Source organism: Macrobrachium nipponense, chromosome 4, assembly GCF_015104395.2.
Source record: "Macrobrachium nipponense isolate FS-2020 chromosome 4, ASM1510439v2, whole genome shotgun sequence".
Taxonomy (NCBI): domain Eukaryota; kingdom Metazoa; phylum Arthropoda; class Malacostraca; order Decapoda; family Palaemonidae; genus Macrobrachium; species Macrobrachium nipponense.
The window spans coordinates 69,751,029-69,763,528 of NC_061100.1; the positions used below are offsets into that span (position 1 = coordinate 69,751,029).

At 36.1% G+C, this 12,500-nt stretch overlaps 1 protein-coding gene across 1 annotated transcript in view; it reads left to right on the plus strand.

Moving 5' to 3' along the window:
* The first annotated feature begins 4,231 nt into the window (after positions 1-4,231).
* The window catches only part of LOC135211396 (uncharacterized), a 14,376-nt gene continuing 6,107 nt past the window's right edge, over positions 4,232-12,500 (plus strand). The window contains exons 1-2 of the mRNA XM_064244709.1: positions 4,232-4,565; positions 6,252-6,707. Of these exons, the coding sequence (XP_064100779.1) occupies positions 4,232-4,565; positions 6,252-6,707 (790 nt within the window). The remainder of the gene's footprint in view (positions 4,566-6,251; positions 6,708-12,500) is intronic.

Genomic DNA, 12,500 nt, shown 5'->3' on the forward strand with positions numbered 1-12,500 from the left:
CCCTGGTTATATAAGGAGAGAACGCGAAAGGGACGCCCTTAGAGCACCTTAGAACTTCTATGCTCACATGAGCTAATTCCCTTGAGATGGGCTGTTTACTAGGTTATGTAACTTTTATGTTTTTTTTTTTTTACATATTCCTCCCTGATACGAATATCCTGAATTCCTACAGAAGGTAATGTACAAATTTCTAGGTCGTTAGCAGTCAGTCTATGCACTGTGTTATAACCGTACAGTGTTTTGGACCATTACCCAAGATTATCTCAGTGATAAGTAACATAACTCAGTCCTTAGTAAGTATGTGATAAGTAATGTAATTTCTTTCTTTGTGGGTAATTAGTAACAGGACTTATTTCTTGGTGAGATCGAGTTGTTAGGTGCCTTCCGTCCATATCTCTCTCTATCATCGACCACCCTCACCCAATTTGTTAACTCCCAGTTGCTCTCTTAGAGACTTGCAAAAGAGCAGCTGTGGATGCTGGATTCTCACCTAGTGTGATTGGGGTAAATCCCCTCTTGTTTTCATCGCTTCACGTGTCCAGAAACCTATGGTCACCTGCTTATCTACTTCAAGATCTGACTCATTGTTAATTATCATTTGTGTTACGGCGACCTAAAGTCCCCTTTGAACCCACAGGGTTTATTCCTTTAATTTCTAATGTGCTTAAGAGGGTAAATATAATTAATTAGTCTTTACCATAGTATTTACCTGATAAATGCCTAATCTGAAGTAAGCCTCACCCATAATTTTTACATAGGATTGCCTATATTTTCAGGGTCGTTGCCAAATAACTTCATGTTATCTTCCACAGCTGTGTATTCCCAGGTACAATTAACTTATATATATATATATATATATATATATATATATATATATATATATATATATATATATATATATATATATATATATATATATATATGTATATATGATGGTTACAAAAAAGTTCTGTTACAAGAGAATTCCATCTAATAAAAGGAACCCATAAAAACACCAAAATATAGAGAGAAAAGTACTGTATTTCAGACTGCTGTCAATCTCTTCAGGTATATGAATGAGGAAAGTTTACAGAAAAGGTGGTATTTATACCAAGAGATCCATCCACAGGTAGGCCAATTTAGGTCACCCCAGATGATAATCTTCCTTTAATCTTCTTAAGCGCTGGTTGAATGAAAACCTTGTTGATCACATCTGAATCCCAAGTTCTTTTTGAGATGTTCATTACCTGCCCCTCAGGAATCGGCCTTAATAAAGGGGAGGCAGGTAATGAACATCTCAAAAGGAGCATGGCTTTCAGATGTGATAGACAAGGTTTTCATTCAACTAGCGATTAAGAAGATTAAAAGATTATCAGCGGGGGTGACCTAAATAGGCTTACCTGTGGATGGATCTCTTGGTATAAATACCACCTTTTCTGTAAACTTTCCTCATTCATATACCTAAAGAGAAAGACAGCAGTCTCGGAAATATAGTACTTTTCTCTCTATATTTTGATGTTTTTATGGGCTCCTTTTATTAGATAGTATATATATATATATAATATATATATTATATATATATATATATATCATAGATAAATATATATATAAAAAAATATATTATATATATAGATATATATATATATATATATATATATATATATATATATATATATATATATATATATAGCCTTATAATACACACACACACACACACACACACACACACACTAAATATAAATATATATATATATATATATATATATATATATATATATATATATATATATATAATATATACTATATAGCCTATATATACACACACACACACATACACACACACACACACATAAATATAAATATATATAATTTATATCTATATATATATATATATATATATATATATATATATAAATATTATATATATATATATATATCTATATATATATATATATATATATATATATATATATATTATATATATACATTTTGCTTATGGTTGCGTTGGCGATAAGTGGCCTTGTCTCTAGATTCAAATGTGTACTTATGTTTGATTCCTGTTTGTCAAGCAAGAGCTATCAATTCATATACTGATTTTAATAGATATAATAAGTATATGGAATGATGGTGGAAAGTATTTTGCAAAAAGTTATAAAAACATTGTGAGTGGCTTAATACTAATAGAATAATAGAGTTAATTATTAGACTAACACATGAATTCATCTATTTATTTATTTTTTTTTTTTTTACTAAACAGCGACCAATTGCCGATATTTCTTTTTTAGGGGGGGGAGGGGGGAATACTTCCTCGTATGTGAAATGGAATGCACAAAGAATTTCCCTCTCTTCCTATTTCACCCAAAGGAAAAATGTGGTCGCAGCCCCTATTGTTCCCCTTCATTCTTTTCTTTCTCGTATTTCGCCAGCCTGCTCCACTTTAGGAATCCAACGAATGATTTTGATACCGCTTGGCAATTAACGTTGAAAAGCGTTCGACGAATTTATACTGTGGATATAGTTGGAGGACGATTTTACAACTGATACCAAGCTGGCAGCATAATCACCACTATTACTGCTCTTTTTACTTCATTATGAGGAAGTTCATTGTTTCTGTTCATATTGTTATTGTTCTAAGCCTAATTAGTTTGCTTGTCTTCTCTTTATGAAGTTATCAAAGGTGTCGGAAGTCGTAAACTAATTCCAAAATTCATAGGAGTACATATGCTGTACTATGTTTAGCTTATTTCCGTTATCAGGGCGTCTAAAGTAGGTGTTCATGTTACCTTTACTCGTCTTCGACGATCCATTAAAGAATTTAAGTTTAATTAAAGAAGGTTTGCAAAGCTCGGACAAGTGTCTAAAAGTACTACCTGGAAATTTTGTACTAAACTCGTGAAGACGAAACACAACAACTATTGCTTTTGACACATTGACTCATATATTTTGTAGCTGTATGTTACCTCTATGTCTTTCCACCATTTCTCATGTCTTTGCCTCGAGATTATGGCTGAGACAAGCGTCTCTCTTTTGCAGTAGAGATTAATGATTTAATTGTATCTTCCCAAGGGAAGGTATAGGCAACAAATCCAATGTACTGCAAGCACCTTTGTGTTTGCTCGTTCACACAACCTACTAGTTTCTGGTCTGTATGGAAGGATTGTTACTTTCTGTATTTCTGTAACTTCCACTAGACACTCTAAGGTCTTATTTACAAATTTTCTACCATTGTCTGACAATAAAATCTTGGGCACCCCATAACGGCATGTAAAGCCATTGAAAAATGCCACAGCCACTTCTGCCATTTTATGCTTTAGTGGGAAAATTTCAACTGCCCTCGTGAGTTCACCAATGACCACCAACAAAACATCCATGTGTACACTGAAAAGATCTACTAGGTCTTTTCCACACACAAATATGACTACCAAACTTGCAATGTACTATATCTAAAACTACAGGAATTGGGACTTTCGGAATCACAATCTGTGTCGTATCCCCTTTACTAGTCCTCAATTTATAACTAATTTTCCTAACAAACAGACCATCCTCAGTTTCCAGACCTGCAAAAGGAAACTTATAACCTTTCCTGATTAATTCACCTCTAAGGAATGCTTTTGTGTCTTCTAAAATTTCATCCTCATCTTGCCTTTGCTTTATCAAACTAAGATCTCATTGTGCAGAATCACTAGTAACCATCCCAACTTGGAATCCCTCTGTATCATAGAAGCTTCTACTATGAGCATCTAATACCACATTGCGTCTGACCTCTATATATTTAAGCTTTGCGTCAAAATCTCTAATGGTTAAGAAACATTGAGCTCTTTTAGGCAACAGATCGGGCTTATTAAAAACATCTAATTATGGTTTATGGTCTGCAAGAACTTCTACCTTATTCCCCATTAACAACACCTTGAAGTGAACCAAGCTTGATACTAAGGCGAAAGCTTCCTTAAGCCCTGTACACACTTGGAAACATTGTTTGGAAACAATATTTGGAAAGTGTTTCCAAACAGCTTGGAAACGGTTTCCAAACAGTTTGGAAACTGTTTCCAAACTGTATGCAAACAATGTTTCCAAACTGCTTACAAACTGTTTCCAAACAGTTTGGAAACTGTTTCCAAACTGTTTGCAAAACATTTCCAAATACCATTTCACGCATTACTGTTTCCATCCAGAATGGGAAACACTACGTGTGTGTGTGTGTGCGGTCGAGGCGACGATGAATTAGTACCTACTCGAGACCTGAAGTGATACCATGTGGTCTGCCGAGAAAACTCTAGAACTAATTGAATTGCTGCATTCATCCCCAACATTGTGGGATGTAACAAATGTGGATTATAAAAATAGAATTAAAAAGATGGATGCCTTGACGGGGATAGCTGATAAACTTTCTATAATTGTAAGTGATGCAGAAAAGAAGATAAAAGCCATCAAAGTACAATTCAGGAGGGAACATGTGAAACTGACTTCACTGAAAAGAAGTGGAAGTTCCCCAAAGAAGTGCTCATGGTTTGGTTCCGAGCCCCTCCTGTTTTTGCTGCAGGGCCAAGAATCCAGAGGAAGCCGGTCAACAGACTCACCAGAGAGAGGTAAGGTGATGTTACAATTACAGTAACTTAATAAGTGCTATTAGTATTTAATATAATAACTGCTATTAGTATTATTACCGTAATATAATAACTGCTATTAGTATTATTACCGTAACATAATAAATGTTAATAAAACAGGTAAAAAATAGATCTCATTTATGTAGAGGTAGGTAACCTGATATTATTAGTAGTATTATTACCATAACATGATATCTGTTATTAGTATTATTATCCCAACATAATAACTGTTGCAAAAGTAGGTAAAAAATACGTGTCATTTATGTATAAAATTTAATCTTATCAATGCTCAGCAGACATCTACAGGTACATTTACAAGCAGCCTTTTCAATCTAACATGCCCTTCGCATAATTACCCTGCCAAGGAACACTTCCTTCCGGTGGGAGAAAGTAATCTCGAAACTCCTTCCTTATGTCCCGTGCATCCACAGTACTCCTTCTTGGTATATTTTGCAAATCAATGAACCCTTCACCTACATTCATTGCTGCTCTCCATGATCCTGTCATTATCCACATTTTCCGAGTCAAACGTACCGGGTGGTGAATAAACATTTCTCGACTCCACATTCCTGCGTAGAAAATTATGCAAATATATGCATGTCAGAGTAACACTCTCTATCTTGTCTGGGTGTAATGCAATAGGTTTTAGAAACACTCTGAACTTAGATGCTAAAATTCCAAACGCATTTTCTACTTCCTGCGAGCCCTACACAATCTGTGATTAAAGATCCTCTCAGGGGAAGACCTATCTAAATTTCCTGGAAATGGTTTCAGTAAGTAACGTGATAAAGCAAAGGCGTCATCTCCAACAAACATGTATGGCACAGGAATGCGTCCCTCTGCAAGTGGCTGGTCTGGTGGTAGCCTGAGCCGCTTCTGCTCTATTTTCTCATACAAACTTGTATATTTAAACACACCTCCATCCGAAATTCTGCCTTGACATCCTACATCTGCATATATAAACTGGTAATCTGCATTTACGCACGCCATGAGTACAATACTGTGTGTCCCTTTGCAGTTAAAGAAAAGGCTTCCACAATTCTTTGGAGCTTGTATTTGAACGTGCTTCCCATCCAGTGCAGCAATACAGTGTGGAAAGTTCCATCTGTGGGAGAACCCATTTGCTGCTGCGAACCATTCTTCTTCCGTAGCAGGCATCTGAGGAGAAATATACATAGTCAGTGAAATAACACACATGCACACATAATATGATACCCTTGCAATTGAGATACTGCTATGAGGAGAAGAATGATCATCGGTAGACTAATGATTTATCTCTCTCTCTCTCTCTCTCTCTCTCTCTCTCTCTCTCTCTCTCTCTCTCTCTCTCTCTCTCTCTCTCCTGAGATGATACAATACCCAATGGGATGGAATGTGAAGCGAAAGAGCCTCTAATATTATTATTGAAAATAATGAGTATATTAACACCAGTAAGTCACAATACAAACAACAGCAATAATAATGATAGACAGAAATAATGATAATGAGAATAGTAATAATTCTAACAATAATGCGTAATAATTATGACAATAATGATGATATTAAAAACAATATACTAGTAGGAGCTCTGGCAACAAATACTAACGAAAAAAACAATAACAACAAAAACAACAGCAACAACAACAACAATAACAACAACGATATTTATAAGTGTTTCTCTTCTCTTTCACGTTGCTGAAGTTGAATCTGAGCAAGAAACTGATGCTGTAATTGAGAGTTCACATCAAGCTGAAACACGTCAGAGAGCTTTGCCGTCCCGTCGTTTGTCAGCTAAAAGGCCCGCTGACGAAGTGAAAGAAGCATTTCACTTGATGAAGTCTCTAGCACAACATGTCACTACACGGGATGAATATCATGTGTTAGGTGAAAATGTTGCCCATAAACTGAGAGCATGCGGAAGAAGTAAGCGCGAGGTATCAATAGCACAGCATAAAATTAATGAAATAATTTTTAACTTGGAAATGGGGTACTTTGGGGAGGGTGCGGCTCACTTCACCCCACAAACTTCATATACAGGACAAAGGTATTCAGGGTTTCCTGTGCCACCATCGCAAGGCATCCCACAGTACTTTACTGCCCCAAGTGGTGCCTCTACTCCAAGTTGCTCTCCTTCCGCAAACTCATGTAGTAATTATTGTGATTAAAATATGATTCCTACATAAATATGTTTTTCTAGTAAACACACCTTTCATATTGTTTCTAAATGCCATAAGGTAAAAGAGAGAGAGAGAGAGAGAGAGAGAGAGGAGAGAGAGAGAGAGAGAGAGAGAGAAAGTAAAATGGTGAATACTTCTGGTTTTCTTATTTTACCTTAACATACCCTTAAAGCGCTGAGATCAAAGCTTCACAGACCTCAGGAACCACAACTGAGATGGTCTGCTTCGATATCCTGAAGGTGTACATGAGGCTCATAAAGGAATCTCCACTTGCAAAATACCTCAGTGTAATAGCCAGTCTCATGTTGGGTGTAATAGCCTTTCTGTATTTTGTATCCTTTCGAGATATACTGGGAGCCACCATCCATAAAAGTAGTTCAGTCACTTGAGCACATCCGAACAAAATTGGTGAAACCTCTACCATCTAATTTCAGTTCTGCCAAAAGCAAATCACCATAGGGTCATTTTTCAAAAATAATTCCTCACCCATATCTTTCTTTTTTTCTTGACCTCCCTTGACTTTATCAAAAGTGCCAAGTAAAATGCAGATGCTGCTGCAGCAACCTCTACACTCATCACAGGCATGACCACAACTGAGGTGTGGACAGGAAACATTGTTTGGAAGTAGTTTACAAATAATTTGCAAGCTGTTTCCAAACAGTTTGAAAACTGTTTTCAAACTGTTTGGAATAAAGTTTTCGGAAATAGTTTCCAAACTGTTTGGAAACCGTTTCGAAACATTTTTTCCAAACAATGTTTCCAAGTGTGTAGAGGCATTATATATGGTAGCCATTGGCCTTTCGTTGCTACCCTTTGTCTTAAATATCCTGCTATAATCGTCTATTGGATGGAAATTACCTTCAAATTTCTGTATAAGGCAGGTACCTATACCATCCTGATTGGCATCTGTCACTAATGTGAAAGGTTCGCTGAAATCCGGAAATTTCAGTACCGGGGGATTCATTAATGTATCCTAAACTCTCTGAAAAGCTAATTGTTGTGGCTCCCCCCCCCCACCCCCACCCCACCCCCCCCCACGAAAGAAAATTGAATATCCTCTCACAACACATCTGTTAAAGAAGCTGCCAAAATAGAAAAAGCCTTCACAAACTTCCTGAAAAAAACCCAGCATCCCCATGAATGACCTGGGTTGTTTCTTTGTCTTAGGGACAGGAAAGTTTGCAATTGCTTTCACTTATCATCATTTACTTTAACTCCCTCTTTAGATATGACATGACCTAAATGTGTACTCTGCTTCTTTAAGAAGTTGCAATTGGCTAGCTTAATTTTCAAGCCTGCTGACATAAGTCGCCTAAGAACTTCGTTAAGCACTTCCATGTGGTGCTCAAATGAGTCTGTTGCTATGAATATATAATCCATGTACACATAGACATTCTTCCTCAATAGCCCATGCAAGACTGTGTTCACTATTCTCGTAAAAGTCATAGGAATACCCAATAAACCAAAATGCATACATGTAAACTTGAAAAGCCCCTTGGGCAATGAGAATGTGATAAATTCCCAACTATCTCCACTAAGAGGAACCTGCAAAAATCCCTGTATAAGGTCAGTTTAAGAATAGAGAGTACGTCCCCCAATTTCAACAACAAGGTCGGGTATGCAGGCGACCAGATAACAGTTAGTTAATTGCCTTTTCATTCAATTTACGGAAACCTACACAGACTTGGACTGAACCAACCTTCTTAGGCACCACCAACAAGGGGGAAGTTGTAGGATACACTGGGCCTAATAATTCCCTCCTCCTATTTAGTAACCTTTTCCTCTACCTGTTCCCTGATTTTGTAGGGTATATATTACACATGAATAAAGATGGGCCTGGTCCCCTCTTCTGGATTCACCTTAGGTTCTAACAACTTAGTCAACCCTAACTTATCGCCTTTTAAAGCTACTATATCCCCAAATTCAGCCAGCACATCGCTTAAAACTTCTATATGCTCTTAGTCTGCATTGGCTGAGTGATTCCCAAAGATTTTCTCCATATTGCATTTCGACTTTTGAAAACTCAGTCTACCTCTCTACATTATTAGCTACTGAATCACTATCCTCACTCCAGTGTCAGAAGTCTACCACATAAGTATTCTTATGGTATTTCCTAACTGTATCATTATAATTCAATAAATCTACCCATGTGGCAACTGTATTTTATACCTTGTTTACCGACACTATGCTGTTAACTACCCTCAATTATACACATATCACTGGGTATTTTCACTTTCCTCAACCTGACTTGCACCATAGTCATTGTAACTGGATTTAGAATAACATCGTCCAACAAAACGCCATTATTTATATTATCCCCATGGCCATTGTACACAGCACCCCCTTGCGACTGGTTATTCACCACATGTTCCACATCCACATGTTAGTATTACCATTGTTATCAATATCATAGTTAGTAACAATACTACCAATATCACCATTATTATCACCAATATCACCTTTATTATCACCAATATTGTCATTGTTACCACTAATATTGCCACCATTATCACCCATGTTAACTTCAGTATCCTCATTTACCTCAGTTCTATGTACACCCACATATGGAATATAAACACCCAGTATCCCAACCATTCCGTCACTAACACCTGTATGTACCGATATCCTGTTTCTCCTGCATGCAGGATGTCCCAACAAAAGTCTGTTACCAAATGCAACCCATTAAATCACCAAAAATGGTTCTACTAACAAACATTCACCTAGAGTGAACCGCAGTCTTGTAAAACCCAAGTTATTTAATATTTTGACTTGCACATCACACACCGTCTCTGTTGAGGGTTTCAGAGAATATTGGGAGAACATGGACTGATATAAACCATAGTGCATTAAATTAACTGAAGCCCCTGTATCTACAAAAAATGAGATTTTTATATCACCCACTGTTCCTGGGCTCTGGGGCGTCCCCCACAAGATCGCAATGGCAAGCACAAGTCATCTGTATTCTGTTTATTGATCGTGTTTCCAAAAATTTCCCCGGTCTCTAGGTCCCTTTGAGTAACCTGCTTGGGGAGCTTTTGTAACTGAACTTCCAAAGTTCTGGGGGTTGTGGGACTTGCATCCCTCTGTTTCTGAGATGAACAAGACCACCATAAATAATCTTCACTTCTGCATTGTTTCTTGGCGTGCCCCTGCCTATTACAATTGAAACAACGCAATTGTTGCCCTGGATTCACAGTTCCTCTGTTATATTCTACTTTGGCACAAATTCGGGAGGAAGGGAAATTTATATCCCTTTGTGTTAAATTCCTTAGACTGGTCCCATTAAAAAATGTGGTGTCCACTATGGGGCATATGGACAAGGGTTTCTCAGTCTAAGAATAAATCAATTCCTCATCTCATGTAGGCTTGATCTTCTCATCAAAGAAACCAATAGTGATGTCCGGGACGTCGCGTAGAAGCCGGGAAAAATGTAACAGTCTGCGCAAGTCTGCAAAAGAGACATGATTACCATTTATCCATGTGTAATTTTTCAATTCCTGTATCCATTCTCCGCTGTATCAGAAAGGTGATTGCTATACTCATCCATGGAGTGTTAAAAATTCATATATATATATATATATATATATATATATATATATATATATATATATATATATATATATATATATATATATATATATATATATATATATATATATAGTACATACATATATATATATTATATATATATATATATATATATATATATATATATATGTTTACACACACACACACACACACACACACACACATATCTATATATGTAATATATATATTAGTATATATATATATATATATATATATATATATATATACATTTACACACACACACACACACACCACACACACACAAATATATATATATATATATATATATATATATATATATACATATATATATATATATATATATATATTATGTGAACCCTACTGTGAAGACATTAAACTATAAATTCAGGAATCAAACGGAAAATAAAATGGACTATTGGACAAGTCTTCGATTCGTCACGATAATTGCAATCGATAGAGGGGTCTGGTAAAACTTTTTCGTTTCTTGTTTACCAGGAATGTGGAAAGAATATATATTCATTATATTATAGAATAATATATATATATATATGGGATATGTATAATATATAATCACCCCACCTATATATATATTATATACTTATATAGGTGTGGCAGTGCGATTTTGGTGGTATGTGGATGACTCGCCTAGGAATGGATGGAAGACATGCTATTCCCTTGTGTTTGGGGCGTTATTTGCTCCCATATTCGTCGAGTCTGCTTAGCATGTCCTCTAAAAACAGGTTTGAGAAGATTCCTCAGGATTAACTCGTCTATAAAAACCGATTTTCAATGTCCTCCGAACAGGTAGTTTGACTGATGGCGCCAAATTCCGCATCTTCCTTTTGTACGGGTAGCTGCTTTTAAAGTCAGCTTTTTCCGTCTCCATTTACTGACATGGCATTTATCCCTGATATATTCGACAATCCCGTAACTCTCTGAAGCATTTTGTGGTCTATAAATCTTCTCGAGGTGGCTCATGTTCTTCCCAACGTAAATCTTATAAGTTACTCTATGGTAGCTTATAAACACGGGCTTCTACTTCTTTTTTTATTTAAATATATATGTTAATGAGTTAGTTCTTGATGGATCTGAGATAAAGAATAACAAATCTTTCATTATATTTGAGATGTTCTGTGTCATAACTTAACACTTTCACGGGCTTAAGGTAGATTAAATACACACTTTGTGCAAAGTACTCATTGCTTTATTGTTCCTTCACTCTGTTACAGGTGGTATAACTTATGACTTAGGCATAGCGTTACTCTCCTGATCCTGGTTGCCCTTTTTGGATCGTGTTTACATGCTTACCTCTTTTTGACTGGGTCCCACCAGTATTACAAAGTAGAAAAATAGTAATGTATCTCTCCATCAGGGTTGTAACATTCTGTACCTTTTTTTATGTTTCCTTCGCAAAGAAGTTTTATTTTGTTGTTAAAACCTATTTGTTTGTTGTTCGTGGGACATATGCAGTATATTTTATTATCCTTGTTAATAGCCTGCTCTACTGTATGCTGGGTAGAGCAGTTTATTTAAATGTTGATGATTCGTATCTACGAGGGTTGTCCGTAAAAGAAGGTTCCCAAAGGGATAGGTGACCGAAGGTGGTCAGAGAAGTGGTGCAAAGGAGACGCAAAGAAGCGGAGAGAATCTTGGAGCAACATGAGGTGAGATTCCACCCTCCACAGCAAAACAATTAGGAAAACTGTAACGAATAGCACTTCTATAAGAGCGAGGGTGTGATGCACATATGATCGAGGCAATTTTATGTAAGGCACTGACTAGTCGATTTCAGTAGCATAAATCTTACATTAATAATCACTTAAGGGAGTAGTTGCATTACTGAGTGATTACAATATGGGGAAAGTTAAGTTACTGGTCACTTAGAGCAGGGGTTCCCAACCTTTATGTTCTTTTATGGCCCTTGGGCATTCTTATAGATTTCTGTGTATCCCTAAAAATTGAGGATGAAAAAGAAAAACAATGGAATTGATATTTTGTTATTTTATTATGAAATCTGTTTGTGTAGACTGCATAAGAATATTAAGAGTTATAACTTCAATATACTAAACAGGTAATCTATGAAATATTTAGATGCATCAGATACATCTTTTTTTCATGATTATCGGTAACATCAATAAACTAAGCCCACGGGCCTTACTTAATTCATAATTTAAAGTATTGTGACGCAACA